The 26,101-nt window shown below is 37.0% G+C and overlaps 1 protein-coding gene across 6 annotated transcripts; it reads left to right on the top strand.

The window, feature by feature from the left end:
- Positions 1–533: 533 nt before the first annotated feature.
- On the top strand, positions 534–25,451 carry als2b (alsin Rho guanine nucleotide exchange factor ALS2 b). 6 transcript variants are annotated; one of them, XM_026214266.1, is made up of 38 exons: positions 534–749; positions 1,381–1,451; positions 1,549–1,697; positions 2,792–3,861; positions 4,491–4,667; positions 4,826–5,006; positions 5,440–5,493; positions 9,164–9,332; positions 9,544–9,640; positions 9,734–9,811; positions 10,173–10,367; positions 10,501–10,672; positions 11,569–11,758; positions 12,280–12,345; positions 12,545–12,707; positions 13,443–13,574; positions 13,757–13,885; positions 14,073–14,096; positions 16,046–16,116; positions 16,200–16,266; positions 16,349–16,551; positions 16,636–16,701; positions 16,770–16,868; positions 17,317–17,481; positions 17,576–17,687; positions 17,977–18,054; positions 18,444–18,577; positions 18,669–18,833; positions 19,965–20,082; positions 20,180–20,337; positions 20,419–20,526; positions 21,529–21,705; positions 21,806–21,851; positions 22,310–22,371; positions 22,464–22,613; positions 23,171–23,267; positions 23,730–23,794; positions 23,957–25,451. In XM_026214266.1, the coding sequence occupies exons 2-37, from the start codon at positions 1,435–1,437 to the stop codon at positions 23,766–23,768; spliced, it is 5,178 nt and encodes a 1,725-aa protein (XP_026070051.1). In that variant the 5' UTR covers positions 534–749; positions 1,381–1,434; the 3' UTR covers positions 23,769–23,794; positions 23,957–25,451. The 6 variants fall into 6 exon arrangements, with proteins under 6 accessions (XP_026070051.1, XP_026070053.1, XP_026070050.1 ...); XM_026214268.1 differs by having other exon boundaries at positions 535–749; positions 4,826–4,964; positions 23,730–25,451; XM_026214265.1 differs by having other exon boundaries at positions 535–749; positions 23,730–25,451.
- The last annotated feature ends 650 nt before the right edge of the window (positions 25,452–26,101 follow it).

Below are 26,101 nucleotides of genomic sequence, written 5' to 3'. Positions count from 1 at the left end.
ATTATAAATAAATAAGTGGTTTCTGATCGATGAAACGCTTTAACCACAGCAAAATAAATATACAACTATGCTATAACCTGCTTTATTGTTTATATCCTCCCAAAGTGTAAACTTATCGCCCAGTGACATTTTTAAAGTATGATTTATAGTATATTCTACTTTATTTGCATATAGAGCAAATTTCGGCTGCACAATTTGATCAACATAAAAATACTGTTAATTATTCTTATTTATCATTATTAACTATTTAAGTGAATTATCATGATGGCAGAATAAATCCCGACAGTATAAAATCTTACTTGTAATTTAGCTTACTGGGTTCGCTAAGAAAAATTATTAATAATAATTAATTGCAGGAGCAGCATCAGTCAATGTATTATTATTATTATTAATCTGCAATCCAATTTACAGTTTCTATCGACTACTGAGCTAATATATTTAGCTAACATTTCAAGCAACCAACTCATCCCTCCTCTTCTGCCACCGAACCTAGTAGAAAAAGCGAAAGCCTAAATACTCGGAGCTGTTTGTCCCTGCTGCTTCTCCGTCCGCTGAAGCACTCGCAACAGCACCACAACAACAACACACCCGATTGTCATCATCATAATCATCACGAGCTTCGCTCTGCTGGGTCTGTTCTTCTCACCGGCTTATTTTACTTCTCTGGTCAACTGTTTTAAAAGCTGACAAGCTATATTAAGCCAAGAGTCATTCGCTTCCATCAGAGATCTTCAATCTGACAAATCGGGGTAAGAATGAACGAAGCACCATATTTATTAGCTTGAGTGATGTTAAATCAGCGAATAGAATGAAAAATATAAATATTTATGTCTTCTAGAGACTGTATTATGGCTTTACAGTGGTATTTTTAATTCATGAGTTATTTAACATGATCCCGAGGGGATGTAACATTAATTCCATATTTGCTGTGTTTTCCTTTTGCTTAAATGCATGACTTTTATTTATGACTATATAAACATGCTTGACAGCTTGTGTTTTAAGTAATTTAGAAAATAAACTGTTAATGTTCGTTTTGAGTATTTATTAAACAGTAACTGTTCTTGATCTGCTGTTGTGTGTTTACTAGTTCAACTGATTTCATCACAGCTCTGCGTCACCTTTGACCCTGACCAGTGTGTGTACATGTGTGTTTACACTCTCAGGATTCTGTGCTTGGCTCAAATTCTGGATTCAAAAATATTTCATTTACTTATTTGACAAGAAATATAGCCTAGGTACAGAAATGCTCAGAATTTGCTCAGTCACATTCTGACTAATTTTATGAAACATTAGAAAATTAGTTTAAACATACAAGTCATTGTCGAAAACTTTGTTGTCATCCAACATGTGAAATCATACATCACTTGTGTGTTCTTACAGGGCAATCGTCCACAGTGACAAACACAACTGCTGTGATATGGGCAATGCTTAGAGATGGAGAAGCAGATAAGGTGAGGGTGTTCAGTTTAGAACAATGCAGCGTTTGTACACTTCTTAGTTTTTTGTCTTATGATTTTTCTGAAAGTGTATTCATCACTTTGCTTCTAGTTGTGGTGAGGAGGATGGTTCTGGAGAGAGAGGACTTCTCCACACGTGGATGGGATACTCCTACAGCACCACACCGGAGAGGATTCTTCTCTCGCGGCCGGTTCTCCAGGCTGCCCTGGGAGCTAGACATGGGGTTCTACTAGTTGAGGGTAACACATTTATTATTCACACTGGATACACATGCAAATTTGGCTGCCCAACCCTCTGCAAAATGCAAATATTTTTGATGAGCACTTTCTTAACAGGTTAAAGTCAGCATCAAAATAGACTATTTATGTGGTCTTATTGTTAGCAAGTCATGGATTGCAAAGAACAAATGTTTTTTTTAATGATCTTTTATCAAAATGTAATAGTATGATCTTTAAGTAATAGTAGTTTAACACGATAGTTTAACCCCATAAATAAATACTCATTGATTACTCATGCAGTGATATTCATTGGTGTCTAGGTTTGTTTTAGACCCTATTGACTTTGTATGGGTTATACAGAAGTCATACACTGTAGGCTTGCATTTTATTTTTTGGCAAACTTTCCTAACAATTTTTTTTTTTTTATAAAGGTATCATTAAAATTTGGGGTGTTCTCAAGGGTGAATGTGACCTGCAGCCTCCACGTCCTGATAAAAAAAACGTTTTTCTTTTGTGTTGTTGAATATTTGTTTCACAAGAGAACTGTTGAAAATGCTTCATGTTCCCAGTGATTTTCAAACTTTATGACTCTTAAGACTGCCCCATATCGGCTAAAGGCCCCTTCACACCAAGAACGATGACTACCACAAAATTTTAATAATTGCTCTAATTCTGTGAGATAAGGAACTCATCAACACAACTATAATAATAGTTACATAGAGGAACGATATTGTTGCAGTGACTTTCAGTTTGATTATTTTTTCAGTTGATGAACGATTAAAATTTTGACAGCCAATCAGAATCCACCTGACTTTGAAACATTCAAGCATTTAAGATGGTAGATTACAAAACTGCAGCGTATGCTCGCAATAAACAAATCCATGTCATCAATTGAAACCCAGTGATGGATTTTGTGTGTTTTTAGAATTTAAATAAGTTATATTAAATTAATATAATTAATTGAAATAATTTTAAGTCATCCTGTGGCCCACTTGGAAGTTCTCCTAGCTGGCACCAATTGTGAAGGTTGTGAAAAGACTATTGATTATTGATTCTCATACATTTTTCATTAATATTGCAATCCAGAAATGTAATCATTTATATACTATATTTAGGGGGACAAGTCTACAGCTTTGGCGAGCTGCCATGGAAACAGAACCAAACATCATCAGTAGTGACTGAGCCTGTTTTGGAGGCGGCTCTTAGTGAACAACGTGTTGTTTTTGTGGCTGCTGGCTCCGCCCACAGTGGAGTCGTGACAGAAGATGGAGGCATGCACATGTGGGGAGAAAACACTCACGGGCAGTGTGGCCTATCGGGACTCTCTGTTATCCCTAATCCCACCCCTGTGGGTGTGCTCGACTCTGAGGCCACGCCCCCTCAGACGGTGAAGATCCTGGAGGTGGCTTGTGGGGATCAGCACACCCTGGCTCTTTCAGGAAAGCATGAGGTCTGGGCTTGGGGAAGCGGGTGCCAGCTGGGCTTGAACACTTCAACGTTTCCCGTCTGGAAACCCCAGAAGGTAGAGCACCTGGCTGGAAGGCACGTGTTGCAGGTGGCCTGTGGAGCCGCTCACAGCCTGGCTGTGGTGTGCTGTCTCCCCCCTCCGCAGGAGCCTCGGAAACCCCCTCAAGACAAGTGCGGTCAGTGTCATCAGATGCTGTACACTATGACAGACAAAGAGGACCATGTTATTATCTCTGATGGCCATCACTGTCCGGTAGGTGTTGAGCTGGACAGTGGTGAGACCACATCTGCATTTGAGGGCAGCCCAGATCAGAGTTTAAGGTGTAAGCAAGGCAAGAGCTCACCTACAGAACCTGTTCCATCCATGTCAACTCAGATCCCAAAATCACCCACTTCTCTCGCTAACCCTGAATCTACAACACCTACTGAGAGCAAACCTGCCTCTGAACCACAAAATGAGGTTCCTGCATCTAGCCAAGAACCTGTAGAACCAGCCATAGAACACCCAGAGGAGCCTGAAGCTCCGCCCACAAATGGAGAGGTTTGTGTCGAAGCCTCAGAGACCAGCATTTCTGAGCCGGGCAGCTGTAGAGCCACAGGAGGGAAGTCCTCCCCATATCCTGATGAGCAGGCAGTGAAGGCCTACCTAAAAAGACTTTGTGATCATGCCCAGGCAGAGCACACCACCAAGACTCCCAGCACACTTCATCCGGCTCAGGTTAGTCTCTGACACAACTTCCAACCATCATTAAGTTGATATATGAGCACCATTTTGGGGGAATTTATATACAAAAACTTTCTATATATTTAAAATGAGTTTTTTTACTGTGGAAAATAACAACAGCTTTTGTAACATTAAAAATGACTTTACTCTCATTTTAATCAATTGAATGCGTTTTTGCATAAACAAAAAAAAATAAAAATAAAAATCTTATTGACCCCAAACTCTAAATGACAGTGTATGCTGCTAAGATGCATAAATTTACTCATAGCATTTACAGGACTAATTTATTTATTTAGTTATTTTTTGGTAAATTTATTTATACTAAATATTTAATAAATTTTCACAAAATAAAAGTATGATGAAAAAACCAAACAAAAAAAACCTTACTGACCCCCACGCTTTTGAACAGAAGTGTATGTATATGTCTATATTTAATTTAATTTAATTTAATTTAATTTCACTTGTAACAAATATTATAGTTAAAAATACCTAGATTTTTATTAAGTTAAAATCACTAACCTGCCATCACTATCTAACTAGTTGACTCTTCCAAGCAATCATAAATCAAACTGTTTAATTGCTTCTAATGCACAATTCAAGATCTCATATCTTTCCTATCACAGCTCTCCAGTGACTGTGCTGATTGTTTCACCTCTGACCCCCTGATCCCAGTCGCCCAGTCTGTGACTCCAATGGGCTCCGCGTTTAACAACTTGGTGGTGTCCTGTGCCTCTGCAGTGGGGGAACGTGTAGCATCCACATACGAAGCTCTTTCTCTGAGAAAGGTGATTGGTTACTGGGTAAGTGTGTTTTCCAGTTTTTATACTGTATGTTTACAAGTTTGTTCCATCTCCTTAAACATCAACCCTTTATTTGATGTGTTGCCACTTTTACTGGGAAGAAACTGTGAAATTGTAATCTAGCTATGATGCGTTGGACTAAATTGTTTGTGCTCCAGGTTCCAGGAGACCGAGTAGAGGAGCGACTGCGTCAGGAGGAGCCCATGCAGGGGAAGAAAAGCTCCAGCCTGGGGGACATCCGAGAGGAGGAGGCGGAGCTCAGCCGTCGCCTGTCCCTGCCCGGCCTGCTCTCTCAGGGTACACACGCTTTCCTTCTCTTACACCCAGTGTGCCGTCTCCGTAAGTCTGCATGTCGATGAGCATCTCTCTCATTCATCAGCTCATTGCACGCTTGGTGTTTCTCCTGCAGAGGCTATGAATAACTAACAACTTCATTCCCTTTTGTAACAAATTTCATAAATATTTAAAGAAAATGGTCTGAGTGTAGAGAGTCTGTTCTGCCATTTAGACACATAAGAACCAGAGGAATGATTGCTATGAATCTATTCTTTTATTAGCTGAATATGGGAAGTTTAATCATAATCCTGTGCAGTGTGTTAAGACTTAGTTCATTCAGTTCAAAGTAAATACCCTGCAAATCGCTGCCTGACCAATTTTAACTTGCAGTAATATGTTTTTCAGTGGCATAGGTTGTTTTGCCATTGCTCTTCACATTTCTGCCCATGGCACTTGTGGATAGGTTTCCAATATATTACTGTTGCCATGGTTACAGATAATGCAGAGTTTGAGCTGGAGGAGTCGTTGGAGTCCAAGGCAAAAACTCAAGGTATTTTTATGTAGTTGCATTTCTAAAAAATGTTTCATTAGAAGTAGTTTCATGGGTGAATCTCACAGACACATGTCTAAACTTCAGCTCAAAATCAATTGAAAACAATTTGCATAAAATAAATTAAGCTTATTTTTGTACAATTAATCTTATTGCGTTGTGATTATTTTCTTGACACTAAAGCACATTTTGCTTACTGTAATGTGTCTGCACGTTACTTTTTATCACTTTAGGTTTTTTTATTTTTGCAGTAGTTTCTGTAATTCTCATTGTCAGTGGTCATTATATTAAAAACAGTAATACTGTAAGAAATAATACAAAAATATTTTAATTGAAATTAGAATAAATGAAAGGAAGCACAGCACTTACTTGAAATTGAATGAAATTCGATTTACACTACCATTTAAAGTCTGGTTAGTAAAAACAGAAATTTTGGCAACACATTATTTTACGGTGTTCTTGTTACATGTTACATGTACTAACCATTGTAATAACAGTAAATTATGCCTAATTACATGCAACTAACTCTAAACCAAACCCTCATCCTAACCCTAACAGTAAGTGTAGTAAAGTAAGTATAGTAATATTACTCAGCACTTAATTGTATAATAACTCTGTAAGAATGACAACTTAAAATAAGGAATTTCAAAAAACATAAAATCTTACCAACCTAAATTTTTAACGGTAAAGTAAATGTTACTAAATGTTTATATATATATATATATATATATATATATATATATATATATATATATATATATATATATATATATATATATATATGTATGTATATATATATATGTATGTGTATATATATATATATGTATGTGTATATATATATATATGTATGTGTATATATATATATATGTATGTATATATATATATATATGTATGTATATATATATATATATATATATATATATATATATATATATATATATATATATATATATATATATATATATGTATATATATATATATATATATATACAGGTGCTGTTCATATAATTAGAATATCATCAAAAAGTTGATTTATTTCACTAATTACATTCAAAAAGTGAAACTTGTATATGATATTCATTCATTACACACAGACTGACATATTTCAGATGTTTATTTCTTTTAATTTTGATGATTATAACTGACATCTAAGGAAAATCCCAAATTCAGTATCTCAGAAAATTAGAATATAACTTAAGACCAATATAAAGAAAGGATTTTTAGAAATCTCGGCCAACTAAAAAGTTAAAATTAAAAGTATGAGCATGACCTTAGGCAAAAGGAGCCCCAATACTTAGTTGAGGCTCCTTTTGCCTGAATTACTGCAGCAGTGCGGCGTGGCATGGAGTCGATCAGTCTGTGGCACTGCTCAGGTGTTATGAGAGCCAAGGTTGCTCTGATAGTGGCCTTCAGCTCTTCTGCATTCTTGGGTCTGGCATATCGCATCTTCCTCTTCACAATACCCCATTGATTTTCTATGGGGTTAAGGTCAGGCGAGTTTGCTGGCCAATTAAGAACAGGGATACCATGGTCCTTAAACCAGGTACTGGTAGCTTTGGCACTGTGTGCTAGGGCCAAGTCCTGTTGGAAAATGAAGTCTGCATCTCCATAAAGTTGGCCGGCAGCAGGAAGCATGAAGTGCTCTAAAACATTCTGGTATACGGCTGCGTTGACCTTGGACTTCAGAAAACACAGTGGACCAACACCAGCAGATGACATGGCACCCCAAACCATCACTGAAACTTTACACTGAACCTCAAGCAACGTGGATTGTGTACCTCTCCTCTTTTCCTCCAGACACTGGGACCCTGATTTCCAAAGGAAATGCAAAATTTACTTTCATCAGAGAACATAACTTTGGACCACTCAGCAGCAGTCCAGTCCTTTTTGTCTTTAGATGCTTCTGACGCTGTCTGTTGTTCAAGAGTGTCTTGACACAAGGAATGCGACAGCTGAAACCCATGTCTTGCATATGTCTGTACATAGTGGTTCTTGAAGCACTGACTCCAGCTGCAGTCCACTCTTAGTGAATCTCCCCCACATTTTTGAATGGGTTTTGTTTCACAATCCTCTCCAGGGTGCGGTTATCCCTATTGCTTGTACATTTTTTTTTCTACCACATCTTTTCCTTTCCTTCGCCTTTCTATTAATGTGCTTGGACACAGAGCTCTGTGAACAGCCAGCCTCTTTTGCAATAACCTTTTGTGTCTTGCTCTCCTTGTGCAAGGTGTCAATGGTCGTCTTTTAGAAACTGTCAAATCAGCAGTCTACCCCATGATTGTGTAGCCTACAGAACTAGAATTAGAGACAATTTAAAGGTCTTTGCAGGTGTTTTGAGTGAATTAGCTGATTAGAGTGTCACCAGGTGTCTTCAATATTGAACCTTTTCACAATATTCTAATTTTCTGAGATACTGAATTTGGGATTTTCCTTAGTTGTCAGTTATAATCATCAACATTAAAAGAAACAAACATCTGAAATATATGAGTCTATGTATAGTGAATGAATATAATATAGAAGTTTCACTTTTTGAATGGAAAATTTTTATACGATATATATATATGTGTGTGTGTGTTTTTTTTTTGGGATAATTATATATGTGTGTGTGTGTGTGTGTATGTATATATATATATATATATATATATATATATATATATATATATATATATATATATATATATATATATATACTTTTTTGAAAATCGTATTTTTTCATATGACAGTAATTGAACTTGTGCATACTTGTCAAGAAAATAATGTCCCAATGAAAAATCCCCCCCCCCCAAAAAAAAATCCTGCTTCATTTTATGAATTCAAAATACAATTTCTTATTTTTCTGCTTGTGTTTGGGGAGAAATATGAATGTAAGTCATGTGTTGACACTGTGAGTTTCATAGTAGTCCTTCTGGTTTTAAGTCAAAAAGCAGGTTGTATTTAATACATGATACATGATACATGATTACATTACCACCCTTTTAATAACCCTAATTAAAACAATTTCAAGTATCCAGAGGTGTCAGAAAATTTCTGCTTTAGTGCTTTGCATGTGTTTAAAGTGATTTACATTTAGTTTGCTGAATTAGAAATTGTAATGCAAGGACTTTTTAAGGTCTCTGCTCATGAGACTCCAGGATACCTCAGCCTGGTGTGTTTGTCTGAGTTCATAAATCAGCTGAAGGCTGATGCACATGCTAGAGAAGACAATGGTGACCAGCTACCTGCAGCACACACACACACACACACACACACACACACACCTTTTCTCATCTCCTCAGCACCACCTATGAAACAGATGGACCCCAGTTGGGCTAGAACAGAACTCAGCACGGCAGCAGTCTGTCTTTTTTTGTTTGTGTGTGCACCCGGCCATACTGTGTTTGTACATGTTTGTGTGTGTGTGTGTGTGTTTTGCGGGGAGTAGAATTTGAGTTGGCCAAATCTTTGGGTCTGCGTCTGTGCCGTTAAATGATTTATGTGAATTTCCCCTATGCTGTTTGTGTTTATATAGCAGAACTGAACTAATGCATAATCACTGAGGGACAAACTGCCCTGAGTCACAGTTTCTCATGATCTATCATTTTGGTTAGTTTGGATGTGGATTGTGTTCTTCCTCTGGTTATTGATGTTCCAAACGTTTTAGAATTTGTTTTCTTTTTGTTGCCGCTCTCAGTGTCTCCACGTCTTTTGCGGAGAACGAGCCGCCACCGTGCACGGGCCATCCCGCTCACTCCAGGAGGCATTCCTGAGGCCGATGCCCACCTGCCACCTTTGCAGACAGAAGTGTGGAGCTGGGGACATGGCCAGGAAGGGCAACTTGGACATGGAGACCTCCTACCCAGGTCAGAATCCTCCCATCAGCAGTGCGACATGAGAGCAGCTCAGTCTTAACTAATAACTCATAAATTACATAAGATTCCAGGGCTTTAAAATATAAAGTGCACTGCTAAAATGTGGACAGACTCATTAGATGCATCACAGAGGAACGTGACAGACTCATTAGATGCATCACAGAGGAACGTGATGTTGTGATTTCTTTCTCTTTCTTTTCAGACCGCAGCCCGTCTGTGTAAAGAGTCTGAATGGTAAAGAGGTGTTGAGAGTGGCTGCAGGTGCTCATCACTCTCTCGCCCTGACCGCCCAATCACAGGTGACACACTTCACCTGCATACCCGTGGCTTGAGCACTGTATTAGTGTAATCCTCCTGTAATTTGTGTGTGTGTGTGTGTGTTTGTTTGGCAGGTGTTCTCCTGGGGCTGCAACACTTCTGGACAGCTGGGACACATGGAATCCCCCACCACCCTTCCTCACTTAGCCAAGGTGTGCACACATGCACATAAAACAGAAAAAAATATCACAAGAGGGAGAATAAAATTCCCTGCCTTTTGAAATCTTTTAAAAAGTTTAGGAAAATTTTAATTTAATTATGATGGCACTTATATCATCTACAAAGAAAAAGCATGATAAACAAAACGATTCATATCAATAGGATATTGTTTGTGATGTTATTGATATACCAGTGACATTTAATGTGCAGTCACAGAATCATGTAAAAGTAAATCGAGTCATTTGTGTTCCAGTGTTTAGTGGGTTAAGGCCCTAGCTATTGCCCAAAGTAGTGTTGACAACATTCTAATTCATGACAGGTTTGCTTTGTTTGTCCTCTTTTGTCTTTGCACAGCTGTCAGATGGGATTCGTGTGTGGGATATTGGGGCGGGGCAACAACACACACTCTTATTGGCTGATGGAGATTGTATCCAGCCAATCCTGTACTACAGTGGCCAGCAGGTGAAGGAAGTGATGGAGCAGACTGAGGAAGAGGAGCAGACAGGAGAGTACACACAGCAACCGGTGCTTCTGCCCTTTTGTATGAATGTGAGCAAGACTTTGTCATCATCATTTTAGATTGTATAGAATAAATCAGTTTGAATTCTGCTGTGCTCTGAATCCTGATGCTGTTATTTACATGACTTGTTCTGACTCTTTTCATTGTGTGTGTTTGTGGTAGTTGGGCTATGTAAGCAGTGTGTGCGCAGGAGGACAGAGATGTGCGGCGCTGACGGATTGTAATGTAATGGGTTTTATTGCCAGTCTGCATGAGCTGGCGGCCGCAGTGAGGAAATATTACTGCAAACTCAGCAATATCAGTAGTCTTCTGCTCCAGCCTCTGCTCAAACTGGGTATGCCAGTGTGTGTGATGATTTGTTGTTTGGTACGATTTAGACTTTAGCATATCTCCATTATAGCCCTGCGCAGCTGCACAAGTACGGTGTAATTCAGTGGCAAGACTAGTGGAAGAGAAACAGCTGAATCAATTAAAGTTCCTTAATGTATGCAACATGTTAGGTTATCGTTAACTGAAACAAACTAAAACCATAAAAAATTGTTAATTGAAATAAAATGAATGTTAACTACAATTAAATAAATATTAGAAATAAATATTTTTTTAAAAAAAAATAATATTTTTACCTAGTTGCCAAGGTAACATTTCTAATTTTTTTTTATAGTTTAAATAATAAAATAACTAAAACTAAATAAAGTAAAACCTAATTAATAAAAATCAATAAATACTATATAGTATGTAGTATACTCGTATATGCATGCATACGTGTGTGTGTGTATATACAGGTACATGTACACACACACACACACACACACACACACTTTATATAGCATAGTCAATACTATATAGAAATATAAAATTGACAAAAAAAAAATATAGTGACTAAAATTAAAGTGAATGCAAGTTATACAAATTTTATATATATATATATATATATATATATATATATATATATATATATATATATATATATATATATATATATATATATATATATATATACTCATATATATATATATATATATATATACTCATATATATATATATATATATATATATATATATATACTCAAAAAATCTAAACAAAATATATAATATAATATAATATAATATAATATAATATAATGATGACTGTCCTGTTTGTCTGATTCATTGTTTAGGATTTTTATTTGTCATATCATCAGTATTTTTTTTTTTTTTTATTAAATTCTTTTTTTGGGGGGGGGCTTTTAGATTCCCTAAGCTCCGCCCTCGGTCCGTCCTCTGGAGGACTTCTGCAGAATCTGATTAGACGATTGGGCCGGCTGTCTCAGCTCACTGGTCAAACCTCGGCCTCTCTAACCTCTTTCCTGCGGCGTTCACGTGATATCCGAGGTCTTGTTATTCTAGATGATGCACATCTGTTCCTGGACACATATTCTGAGTAAGTATTCAGCACACGCACAATTAAAGAATGACGTGGTTATTTATGTGATGAGCTCAGCGGATGGATTAAGAGATGTTGGTTGTTGTTCCTTACTCCATGCTGAAAAGAAGTGTTTTTAAGTTACAGTGTAGACGTATTCTAAAGTTACCAATGCAAAACTTTCCCACCCAGTCCATCTAGGCCATTTATTGGAACAAAACTGGAAAATGAGTCATTTAAAAATGGTTATGATTACGATGTCACAGTCATAAACAGATTTAATAATCAGCCATGTTTGAATACCAATGCTTATTCAGTGTTCATCAACTTGCCCACTGATAGAAAGAGCCAGATACTAGATGAACACAGTTAATCTTAAAATCAGATTATTGTAACTGTGTTATCAATACATTCATTTCATTAACCGGACATTTCTATTCGTGGCTGCAATCTCTATGCAGTCATTTAGAATAAGTGTATATATATATATTACTCATACTCATTTTCCTTCTAATTATTCTTCTAATTGTGTCATAAAGGTACTGTTCTGCAGTTGGTGATCTCTTAGTCATGGGAGGATTTCAAGCCCTTGTCAAACCTTGTCAGTAAGTAGTATATGTCTGTGTTAGACCCTGTTCCAAATGCTTTCCTAGGACTTTGCTGTCCTAGGATGCCACACTTGCTGCAAAACTCTAGAGTAATGGAAATGATTTGCCATTGCTCATGCAGTGTTCATATTTACATAATTACAGACTGAATTATATTAGCATGTATATTGAGACTCCCTGTCTGATCTGTTCGAAGTGATGTGTTTGGCAAAGGGGCCGAGGTTGTACAGAAGTTGTCTGAATGTTCTGAAGAGGGTTTGCCCTTGGCGGATGTTCTGGCACATCTCTTTTACCTGCCCATAAAACACCTGCATGAATACGGACGACTGCTGCTCAAACTGGCTACCTGCTACGAGGTGGTGGGTATTCAATAGAAACACAGCAACACTTCATGTTTTGTCCATTTTTTTATTTTTTATTTTTATAGAACACAATGTACCTTTTTAAAATGATTAGTGGTTGACCAATGTATCACCAAGGCCGATTTATTGGCTGATATTTGGAAAAATATCGGCATTAGCCGATAAGTTTTTCTGCTTGGCCGAAGTGTTCAATGCGGGACTTTTATTTTGACGGCGCTGAGAGCAGCAGAGACTGAGCACGCACAGTGCTCACACTCTCTCCCTTGCTTGTCATCGTCATGAAACTTTTGTCTAATGAGGATAGAAGTCTGTCTAATAATCAGATTAGAACGGTTAAACAAAGGAATTAATGTACAAAAAGTATCATAACGATTGCATTATATTAGGCCTATAAGTAATATAAAGGCAAGCATTATAATACTTTCTTGTTTGCCGCCAGCATTAAGCAAATTTGCATTTATAGAATTTAAACAAATCTTTAAATGACTAATAAACATTTCATCTCACAATCCTTGCAAACTTAGTCAAATCCAGCTGTGAGATCTTGTGAATTGTGCATTTTATCCAACGGGATCACGTGTTCTCTGTGTGTTGGTCGGTCCGTGTTAATTGAATCCTTTAAACTCGTGATTTCAAATTATGCTGCTGTGTGTGTGTTTGTAATTTTGTAATAACAGGATTGGCTGTATTGCCCACTGATTTTCACTCAGTACACTTGTATCTTTGTGACAGAGTTCTGTGGATTATCAGAAACTGCAAGATGCCAGCTCAAAATATGAATCCATGGCTCTTCATCTGAAGAGGAGGAGGAAGGAAGCTGAGTACACGCTCCACTTCTGGAAGAGCTTTCCTGGAAAGATGACCGTGAGTTACCTTGTTGCGGTCAGGCCCTTAAAAGCACTTTACCTGTCAAATGCCAGTCCGTTTAATGCAGTCCAGACAGCCAGGTGCTCTTCCTGCTGAGCACATGATTTTATTTCGGTGCACTTGTGGAGGAGAGCTAGAATGTGGGTGACTGTTAATCAAGAGTTCTCCTCTTCTTTCAGGACTCTCTTCGTAAACCGTCTCGCCGGCTGATCTGTGAGAGCAGTAATAAGGCTTTGACTCTTCAGAACGCAGGACGTTTTTCCGTCAACTGGTTTATGCTTTTCAACGACGCGCTGGTTCATGCACAGGTTTGCTCTTTTCTATATACTTTTCATTTAATTTCAGTATCACCTTTTCTCTGCCTTTTCTGTTGATCTCATCCTTCTTTCTTTACATAGTGCATCATTTCAGTTTTTGTTATTTGCTTACAGGGCCAAACTAACAATCTGTTTCCAATGACTGATGTTTTAGTGATGTTTATCTTTGTTTTGGTAGGGCATGGTCCCCTATAAGAATCTTGTAAGTATGGGCTGTTTGACTGAAGAGTTTCCTCCATAGCATACTGTCCCCTAGTGCCCAAGGATGCACCCTACAGCTGTAGTGTTTTGTTTGTCCAGTGCTGCTGTTAAAGGAATATTCTGTGGTTAAATTAATTTCCCCATGGAACAAGTGAGAAGCACAATTCATCCAAGGTGCACAGGAAAATTTAGCTACCCCTTTAACCCAGTGTTGTAAAATTACACTGACATAATAAGGTCAAAATCTAACATGCATTCAACAATACCTTAATATCTTTATAATCTAGACTTATTACCAATCATGGAAAAAATAAATATTTTAGGCATTTTGCTTACTTGAATCTAGATTTACCCAGTCCAGTAAAACACCATGATGTGCTTCAAAGGAAGTTTGCAGGTTGTGTGAGTTCACAGACAGGTAAACAGGCCTATGTTTAAAATCCAGCATCTAATAGCATTGCAAGACTGAAGAATAGGTCCTGTTAGTTGTGTAAATGTGGTCTTCGAGAGAAAAAACACACACAGGAGCAGCTTTATTTTAGTCGTGCTAAAACTGATGTTGTAATACAACAGCGGACCCTACAGGGTTAATCCAGAAAATAATTTAGACACATCTTACAGTAAAAACCAAGACAAAATGTTAATGCTAATCAGTGACATTCAGTATAATTGAAATACTATTATTGGTTTTATGAATATTTATTTGTATTTTATTTTAGATAAATTTTGTGTTTATTTTTTTTTAATTTCCATTTTAACTGTTTTAGTACATCAAGTTAAACTGATTTAAATTGAAAAAAAGTTGTCTTGGCAAGTTTTTAATTTTTTTTCTTACCTTATTAATTCCGGGGTAAATGTTTGCTTCCCTGAAAAGTACTTTACTCATAGTCACATCAGTTACATGATGTTATTATACTTTTGCATCAGTGTGACATTCATGTTTTCATTTGTTTGTTTTGCTGTGCAATCTCTGCATATGCTTTAATTTGAAATGCATTAGTGGATAAACTGATGGATGTGTCAAAGTGATTTTCAGTGGCCACAGATGCTGTCAAGAGATTTGAAGTTGTATTTAACTCTGAATATTCCTTTAAAGAATGTCATCAATTAAAATCACATAATATCTGTAATAGCTCGAACTTTAAACTTCTAGTTTTTGGCAGAAATTCCTGTAATGCTTAATTTTAGACTCTACCTTTTCCGAAATGTAGTGTTTCTTAAAACCGAAGTAAGATGACAGTACATCTGGTTGGGTACATTCCAAGGCTTCCTGCTTGCAAACCCTTTGTAAAAGAAATGTTATAGCACATATGCATAAATGTACCTGGCTGTAGTGAGGGGCATGTTGTGCCGGATGGTTTTATGTTGAACAGTAGTGGTTCTGTTTAATGCTGAGTCTCGTCGTAGTGAATGTGCAAGTGAGTATTTGAGATGATAAATCATTGTTTTCCTCCCTGTTGTTTTTCCTTGATATTTTTTACAGTGCGTGTATGTGTCTGTCTTTTCTTTCATCAGCATTATCCCTTTCCCATCCTAATGTGCTCTTAGGAAAAAAAAAACATACCTACAAAAACTGTAAACCAATTGACATTTGGTTCATGCTTGAGATGCGCTTGTGTCTTTTTGACAAATAATGAATGGCAACAAGATTTTCACCATCATTGTTATCAATTAAATTCTGTTTAGTCTAAATGCAGTACTTTTAGGCATCATAGCATACACTACCATTCAGTGTTTGAAATCAGTAAGGTTTTTTATTTTTGTAATTAAGCAAATGAATCAAAATTGGCAGTAAATACATCAATACATCTCCTGTCTGCAGATAACTGATGGTACTGATATATTGTGCATCATTAATCTGGAGTGCACAGAATTGTGTACAATCCTCATGCATTTATTTTCCGTATGCCATTCTTGCATTAGATGCATTTCTTTTTCAACCCCTCTTAGTTTTCCACTCATCACGTCTTCCCATTGGCTACATTGTGGGTGGAGCCTATATCTGAGGAAAACACCGGGATGTGAGTGTGCCAGTCATGTTTATTAGCTTTATATAATTATCAAGTGTTATGAAAAGTTATGAGGTTTGTGTGGTTCTCTGCAGATATGGTTTGAAAGTGACTTCACCTGAAGAGAGCTTCACTCTGCTGGCCTCGTCCCCAGCTGAAAAGGTAGACCTGAATTGATTATTTACAAAATTAATATTTACAGAAACCTGTATAGTTGGTTAAACGGTGATGTTCTGATCCTAAGGCAAAGTGGCTGCGTTCTATAAACCAAGCGGTGGAGCAAGCGCTTAGTGGACTGGGGCATGATGGGATGCCTCCTTCTACAGGGGTGACACAGAGAGCAGATCCGCCCATTTCACGGACAGCAACATACACATTCTACAAAGACAGTCGGCTCAAGGAGGCCGTTTATGAGGGCCGATGGGTCTCAGGGAAACCTAATGGGCGGTAGGTCATTAGAGAGGGAATTGTGGGTGTGTAAGTCTTCTTAAAACTAATGGGAGTTGATGATTGGCTATGTCTGTGTTCTAGGGGCGTGGTCAAATGGCCCGATGGACGAATATACACAGGGACATTCAAGAACGGCCTTGAAGATGGGTAAGTGGTAACTCTCTTTTTTATTTATTTTTTGATTATTATGCTGACGTCTCTTAATTCATTTGTAGTTTTGGAGATTACGTTGTGCCTAGCAAAAACCTGAGCAGCTGTGATCATTACCAAGGGCAGTGGAAGGATGGCAAGATGCACGGCTTTGGAACATTCAGGTTTGTGGTAGTGTTTTCACTTTGGCATATTATTTTTTTTGTATGTAGAGTGGAGAACAAAATGTAAAAACCAAATAACCAACTCAATTTTAAGGTCAACTCAATTTTAAGGTTTTAAGGTTTTTTAAGCATATTTCATAAATAAATTGAAATCTGAAGCACAGTATAAAAAACTTAAATGAGATATTTGAAAAATAATCAGAATTAGAGAACACTACAGATACACTACCTCCAGGCTATTGGTGTTATTCCGGTTCTGGTACTAATATCTTTAATTATATGACAAACCTTATTTAACGGGCAGCACACCTCTAATTTTCACTGAGATTGCAAGAGGAATAAAAAAAAAAAAATCTTACTGACCCCAAACATTTTTAACTTTTGTTTGTTGATGTGATTCGATGTCATAAAACTGAAAGTGTGTGTGTGTGTGTGTGTTTGTGTTCAGTTATGCCTCTGGTGAAATATATGAGGGTTTTTTCCAAGATAACATGCGTCATGGTCACGGGATGTTGCGTAGTGGGAAGCTGAATTCCACCTCTCCCAGTGTCTTCATCGGACAGTGGCAGAATGACAAAAAATCCGGCTATGGAGTGTTTGATGACATCACCAGGTGTGATTGTGGCACTTCTATGCCTTGAGTTGAAATGTGTTGAATATATTGTAAGTGTGTGTGCAGTATAATAAAGTTTTTTTTTTTATGTCAGAGGAGAGAAGTACATGGGCATGTGGCTGGATGATCAGCGTCAGGGGAACGGAGTTGTTGTTACACAGTTCAGCCTGTACTATGAAGGTGCTTTCAGCAACAATAAAATGATGGTGAGATTGACATGCACACATTTGGCTTGATTTTAGAAGTGAAGGTACGAGACACCATGCATATTATGACTTTATTCACGATATATCATGACCTCTTGTGCTTTATTGCTTTTATAAAACAGTTACTACAAAAAGAAAAGAAAAAAAAAAAACTATTACCTATTGTCTCAACACGTATTGAGGTGCATTTGATTATACAAAAATGACTAAACCTGACACACACACACACACACACATACTATAGTACTAAAGATGTTTAATTTGATCTTGTTAATTGTTTCTCTCAAAGGGAAATGGGTTGTTACTCTCTGAGGATGACACCACATTTGAAGGAGAGTTTTCAGAAGACTGGACTCTAAACGGAAAGGTGAATGTTTTTTTAATTTTTTTATAAAGAAGCTACAACTTCTTTCAGCAAGGGCACATTACAATGATCAGTACGGACCATAAATACACTTAAAATGTCTATTTCAAATAATGCTTTTTAAAAATTTCTGGCTATGAAAAATCAGCTTTACCATCACAGAAATAAATTATATTTTAAAATGTATTAAAAGGAAAAAAATGCTATTTTAAATTGTAATAATATTATAAATCTTATATTAAAAATCTTATAATAATATTATATTAATACAGCTGTATTAAAATAGTGTTATTATAAATATTAAAACTAATATTACAACTCTAATATTATATAAAAAATAACAATCTTAGCAACACTTTTAAATGGTAATGTTTGTTTTTCTCTTTCTGCAGGGTGTGTTGACCATGCCGAATGGAGACTACATTGAAGGCTCTTTTAGTGGCGTCTGGGGAAGCGGACTGAAGATGTCAGGATCCTACTACAAACCCAGCCTCTACGACTCAGACAAGGAGAAGACTCGTGCAGTGTAAGAGTGTGTGTTGATCTCTGTAGCACAGTTCAATTTGAAGCAGCATTATCAATGTTGATGGGGAGCCGATGTGTTTGTGCGATTGCAGTAAGCTGGGCAGGTTAGCAGTTCACTCTGAAGAAAAGTGGAAGGCCGTGTTTTTGGAGTGCTGGAACAGGCTAGGGTGTGATTCTCCCGGACAGGGACAAACCACTACAGCATGGGACAACATCGCCGTAGCACTCACTGCTAACATGAGACAGCAGAGAGACAGGTACACTTAAACACACAAAGCCTGACTGTGCCTCATTGTTTACTATTGCATGAAAAATGGTGTGGTGTTAGCGCAGTGGATAAGACACATGCCTTTGGTGTGAGAGACCTGGGTTCGAATCCATTGTTAGGCCCCAATGTGTCCCTGAGCAAGACACTTAACCCCTAGTTGCTCCAGAGGTGTGCGACCTCTGACATATATCGCAATTGTAAGTCAGCTAAATGAATAAATGTAAAAACTCCCCTGACACTAACATATGATTCCAGCAGAGTCTGACATTAGTTAGCCAACAATTCGGTGCTCTAGTAAGCTGAAAAATATAACATATCATACTAGGGCTGGGTGGTTTGACCAAACTCTGAAATTACAGTATGAGTAGTGTTATACAACTGTAATTGTTCATATCACAGAAAAAACCCCAAATCATTTATATTTTAAATCACAATGAGCAAATGCCTGTTTCTGATAATCTTGTGAACCGATATAGTAGTACTTCATCAAGAAGAAAAAAAATTATTTGTAAGTTGATAGGTTTTAAAACATATGGAAGGCCAGTTGGGCTAAATATTTTTTGTATTATTAATAAATAAAGTCAAAATTATGAAATACTGAATTATAATTATGAAATGTCATAATTATGATTAATCAAATTTTTTGTTGGAATTTCTACTTTAAAAAAAGTGTCATAATTCTAAAAATAAAAATGTATGAGATAAAAGGTCTAAATTATGAAATAAAAGGTCCTAATTTCGAGAAAAAAAATCTTAATGCTGTGAAATGCTTTTTACAACTCAACATAAGAGTAATTAACATAAGAGTAATTAACAGAAATAAAATATAAAACATGTTTTTTATTCAGTAAAAAAAAAAATTGTTACAATTTATACTTGTATTTTATCTCATAATCATAGTTTTTTAAATCTTATAATTATGACTTTTACTGCAATAATAATGATTTACCGAAACATTTTTTTTTTTTTTTTACACCAAACCTTATTATTTATAACAAATTAATGTAACTGTAAATAAAATATGTTTATATTCTTGGAGGAAAACCTATGGAACATGAGTATTAGGTGTGTATTGTTAAATGTATGAAGTATAAACTGAATCTATATGTGTGTGTTTCAGTCCAGAGTTACTGAGTCGCTCTCAACACAAAACGCTGGAGAGTCTCGAGTTCATTCCTCAGCATGTGGGTCCTGTGACGTTAGAGGTGCATCACAAAATCCGCCGCTACCTTGTCAAGGTATGCATTGCATGATGTCATAATTTGCCCCTTCTGGTAGTTCAGTTATCTGATGATTTTCCACTAGAAGTCCTTGACCCCTGATGTTTGACCGCAGGCATGTGATACCCCACTGCATCCTCTGGGTCGGCTGGTGGAGACATTGGTTTCGGTGTACCGTATGACGTACGTTGGTGTTGGGGCCAACCGCAGATTACTGCCCCAGGCTGTCAATGAGATCAAGTCCTATCTCAGCCGCATCTTCCAGCTTGTCAGGTAAATGTGTCAGTCAGACTGATGACGAATTCTGTTTTAAAAGAAGTTTCCATGAAAATTGATTTATGTGGTTGTGTTTAGATTCCTCTTTCCTGATCTGCCAGAGGAAGGAGGTTCACTAGCTGACCCTCCTAAAGAGAAGGGCAGTTCAGACCCTGCTGGGAAGCAGCTGGAGTCTCCTAAACCTGGGTACGTAAGATGAGTAAACGAGTAAAATAATACATAGCACACCGGAGGTGGTTGGTTTGACCAAACTCTGATATTACAGAACGAGTACCACTTTTTAAAAGTCGCACTTTTTTTCATAGTTTGGCTGGTCCTGCGACTTATAATCAGGTGCGACTTATCAAAATTAATTTGACATGAACCGAGAGAAATGAACTAAGAAACATGAACCAAGAGAAAACATTACCGTCTACAGCCGCCAGAGGGCGATCTATGCTCAGTGCTCCTGTAGTCTACCACTGAAAACATAGAGCGCCCTCTCACGGTTGTAGACGGTAATGTTTTCTCTTGGTTCTAAATAAATGCGACTTATAGTCCAGTGCAACTTATATATGTTTTTTTCCTCGTCATGACGTATTTTTGGACTGATGCGACTTACACTCAAGTGCGACTTATAGTCCGAAAAATACGGTAATTTTATTTTCTACAACTGTAATTGTTTATATCGTATTTAGAGTTTTTATTGTTGTTGTTACTTGAAATTAAATACAAATATGTTTATATATTCAGTCACCATTAGGTAATGCCTATTTTTTAGAGAATTTATCAAATTAAAAGTACTTTACTGATTTGATTATTTTCGCTTTTTAATTGAAACTTGATGGGTGCAAACCTTTAGAAGCCTAATTCTGGCACATTCGACAAAAAAATCTCAGAAACCATAATCACAACATTATGGGCTAAAAGGTTTAAATTGACAAAATTATGAATTTAAGTAATGATGAGAAGTTGAAATAATGAAATACTAAATCATAATTGTGAAATACAAAAAGAAAATGATGAGATAAAACGTCAAAATTGTGACCAACTTTTTGTTGTTATAAATTTTTCTTATAAATTCAGACTGATTTTCCTGTGCTTTTTCCAGCCGTCCTCAGCACATAATTTTTACCAGTTACCTGATGCTTTGTCTTCGTGTGTGTGTGTGTGTGTGTGTGTGTGTGTGTGTGTGTGTGTGCATGGCAGGTGTGTGGTTAGCAGCTCTGCTCTCCTCCTGCCGGTGCTGTTGCCTCGTCTCTATCCTCCTCTCTTCACTCTCTATGCTCTAGAGAAAGAGAAGGAGGATGATGTGTACTGGGAGTGTGTGCTCCGACTCAACAAACAACCAGACCTGGCGCTGCTAGCCTTCCTCGGGGTGCAACAGTGAGTCAAACACACAGCTACACAGAGAAATACATACAGTAGATTTTATTATCCTCTAGGGATCCATGCATCCTACTGCAACTAATACCTGTTTTCATAGGAAATTCTGGCCTGTGACTGTCACAGTACATGGAGAAAAACAAGAGGTAGTTATATGTGACTCTAGGGAGACTCTAAAGGGCAGTTCACACAGAATGCATCTAAAAACATGAGACGCCGCGCTCAGGAATGTCTTTAAAAAACACAGTATGCCTCATCCGCCATGTCAGCTTGCTTCTGTTATTAAAAGCTCACAATGTTTGCCCGTCTCCAGGGTTCTGATTGGTCCACAGCTTCGGAACTGACATTGATGAGCGGTGCTGCATGTTGAAATTCTTTTAACTTAACACGGTGTCTTAAAAATGTAGCACTTGTATACATTTAGATAGATAAACAATGAGAAGTAGTGCATTGTAATTGAAAAATGCATTCTGTGTGAACAGCCCTTAAGTTTCTTTTAAAAAGTCCAAGTTTATTAAAGCTCTCATTATATTACATTATGTTACCGGAAATAAGACTTTGAAAAATGAAGCAATACTCATGGAGGTATTTTGGGGATGTGTAGGTTCTCTCAAGCACTAAGGACGCCTGTTTTGCCTCAGCAGTTGAGACTTTACAGCAAATAAGGTTAGAGATTTATAAAAAATTTTAGCTAATAACGTTTGTCATTTTTCTCTGGTAAATAGTTTTTAAGGTTGTTTCTCTTTTTATTTTGGCAGCACAACTTTTACCCCCTCAGACAAGCTTCAGGTCATCCAACTGACCTTCGAGGAGATTACCCAGGAAGTACTCGCACTTCTGAAACAGGATTTCTTGTGGTCTATGGATGACCTTTTTCCTGTCTTCCTCTTCGTTGTTTTGCGTGCACGGTAGGGATGAGATCACAAGGTTTCTAAGGTCATGGTTTTTGGAGCATGATTGTACACTACCTTTCAAAAGTTTGGTATTTATATATCTCAAAAATGTTGTAAATCACTATATCAAAAAATATTGTTAAAACTGTACTGATATTCCACATTATTACAATTTAAAATGACCATTTTTCATTTGAATATATAGTAAAAAGTAACATATTTGTGTGATGCAAAGCTGAATTGTCAGCATCATTACTCCAGTCTTCAGTGTCACATGATCCTTCAGAAATCATTCTAATATACTAATTTGGTGCTGAAGAAACATTTCTTAATATTATAATGTTAAAAACAGTTGTGCTACTATGTGGAAACATGAAGATGTTTCTTGGCTCACTAATTATGATCAGATCTCCCAAGTCAGATATACATACTAGGCTTAAATGTAGTCTTAGATAGAGAGGACGTGTTCCTTTAGACATCCAGTTTCTTTTTTTCTGCATACGCTTCAGCACAGAAAATAACACTTTGTTAAAAAGGCATGTTTTAGTTGACATAGCTGTTGTTCTCTCCAGGATAAGGAATCTGGGGTCAGAGGTCAGCCTCATCGAAGACCTAATGGATCCATGTGTACAACACGGAGAGCATGGCATCATGTTCACCACACTCAAGGTATAGTCAACAGTTCAAGGGTTTTTCATAAGGGTTTTTTCTTTTAAACCTTGCTGCAGATGTGAAACAATGCAGTGTTAAAATGCAGACAAATTAGCAAAATTTAATATATAAAAATTTGTCAGACATTGGTAAATTTGATCACAGTTTAGAATATAAAAGATAGTAATAGACAGCCAAACATAAACTGCCTCAGTGCTAATCTTATTAAATATTAATTGCTTTAAATATCAGTATTAAGTATTTATTTGTTTTGTATAGTCACAGGAACTTTTATGTGATGTGTTTACCACTAAGAGAAACGGTTACAAATGTCTAACGCATTAATTGGAATGATAAAGAATTACGTGATAACATTTTGACAGATGGTACACACATATTGTTGTCATCTACTCTGCCATTCATCTCATGAATATGCAAATAAGCACAGTGTGACAGTAACTCTTCCTCTTCCTCACTCAGGCAAGCTACTATCAAATCCAGCATGAGAAGATCACGTAGTGAACGCATCTCTCCAAACCCATCTGGTAAGGCAGTGGAATGACTGAGAAACAGACCAGCCAATCAGAGTGTTCGCTCGCCATGATGTGTGAGGAGCCAATCACTGGATCACACGGCCAAGAAGAGCTGTCTTTGGTTTTGCATTTATTAACATGTGTTCTTTTTATTTTTGTGTCTTCCTCACTCAGAGAAAGCCATTATCGAGACGTTTTAACTGCTGGCATTCCATCATGTTCCAGATATATTCTCCAGCTCAGTGTTCTTTTATTAAAGAGCCCGTGCTTTGTTGGCTCAGATTGAATGACGTTCAAGAACAGCATGTCACGATCACCTCTCCCTCCAAGCACACACTGACATATGAAGTTCATTAATGTACTGTAAGCCATCCGAAATAATGGTCATCTACCTCTGTCTTTGAAGTAAACTACCACGTTCATTTTCCTGGTCTTATTACATCATTCAGTGCAAACAGCAAACTGCCTTGGACCCAAATCACGAATCTGTTCACATAAATCAAAAAGATGAGCGTTTTAGTAATGAATGTTCCAAGCGAAAAAAAAAAAAACTAAAAAAATAAACTTTTATTGCTTCTTTATGTATAAATCTTTGTTTACAACCTTCTTTGTTCAACCAAATTGAACTTAGTATGGAAACGGTTGATACTAAACTGAGATAGCGAGTGCTTGTGGGTCAACACACACACACACACACATATATATTTATTTTGTTCTTTCTCTATGCACTAGGCACCGCAGTTTTGTTTTGATGCACTTCTTTCGGGGAAGTTAAGTATTTTTACAGTCAGTTTTATGAAAATATTCAAGCTTTTCAGAAAATATGTGAAATGGTTTGATTTCCTCTGCATATCCGAGTATCCATCGGCAACATATGAGTTTTGTAGTGGATGTCACTGGCACACATTTGAACAAGAGGTTGAAGATCTTGCTCTCTGATGAGCCACAACACTTTGCATGCTGAACTATTTTGGTCATGAGATGTATTTTCTGCATTGTTAAATTAAGCTGTTATATCAGAAAGGTCACTTGACACATGCAAGCACTGTAGTACTCAATGCTAAAATCAGTGCAGTATTCTGAAAAGTGCCTCTGACAGTGTTATGGACTTGTGTCATTACATCTCTATATCTAGCAATAGATTCGAGTTGAGCCTCATGTTTTAAAGCTCGACAGCTTAATCTGTTATTTTCTTTTATTGACATTGTTTTATTTATTTGATGGCGAGATCTGGCTACAGAACAGATCATCTGAGCGTTGTAGGGTATTTCACGTACAGAGCACCAGAAGGACGATGAGTTTGAATAAATGGTCACAGAACCCATTTCCAAGTATCAGGGATGCTTGCGTGTGATTGTGTGTTACTAAACGTAATTGTGAAAACTGTAATGATGAAGGAATGTTGATGTTTACATCCATTGACACTTGAGATGTTGTATGAATATCATGGTTCATGTTGTGCTTTGGGTACAAGAAGGTACGGTTTGTTCTTCCACATCAGTTTTTCTATGCTGAGCCAAGGTGTGCATATTAACCTGTGTTTGAATGTCTGTGTGTGCAAGTATGTATGAGGTTTATGTGTGATTTTTGAAGAATATTGTTTGTGCCAGTCGTTTACTGACTCATAATTCAAATGGATGACAATAAAATGGTTGGGAATTGAAATTGGCATCTTGACTCTTTTACTTGGCCTTTATGACAGCAAGCAAAGCTCCCTTTTTTCTAATTACAAACTAGAACAGATTTTGATGGATGTTTTGATGTCAACAACAAATGAAGAAGAAATGGAAAGTGTTTCTTCTTTCTTATAAAAGTTCAGAAGCCTATTTAGTAGCTATCCTATGATTAAATGGTTTGTTGCATTTTAGTATTTGTGTATAATATTTGCAGGCTTGTCAGAATGGACAAATCTGTGATGCATCTTTTGAGCGACTGCTGTGGCATTAAATGGTTAGTATCAACATCTGTTTGTACTTTTTATGTTAAACCAATTTTGGATAGTAAATAGAGCGATGTACGGTGTCCACAAGAGCTCAACACGGTGCAAATAAATGAAGCACCTACAAATTAATTACCGGTAAACAACTTCATTAATTTGACAAAACACACTGCAAATGCTCACGACACTGAAAAATGCACTTGTGTTATGCTGTGAGCATTTGCAGTGCGTTTTTTATTTTCCTGTGTTCTGGGTATTTATAGTGCGTTTCTTTATTTGGTTGTGTTGAGAGCATTTGCTGCGCGTGTGTTGTCAAATTGATGAAGATGTTTTCTTGATTTGCTGGTGCTTTTTCTATTTGCATGTGTTTTCTGAAGTTG

This window comes from Carassius auratus, chromosome 31, assembly GCF_003368295.1.
Source record: "Carassius auratus strain Wakin chromosome 31, ASM336829v1, whole genome shotgun sequence".
NCBI classification, from domain to species: Eukaryota; Metazoa; Chordata; class Actinopteri; order Cypriniformes; family Cyprinidae; genus Carassius; species Carassius auratus.
Note: the sequence above shows the minus strand (reverse complement) of the source record. Positions and strands in the feature narration are given on the sequence as shown.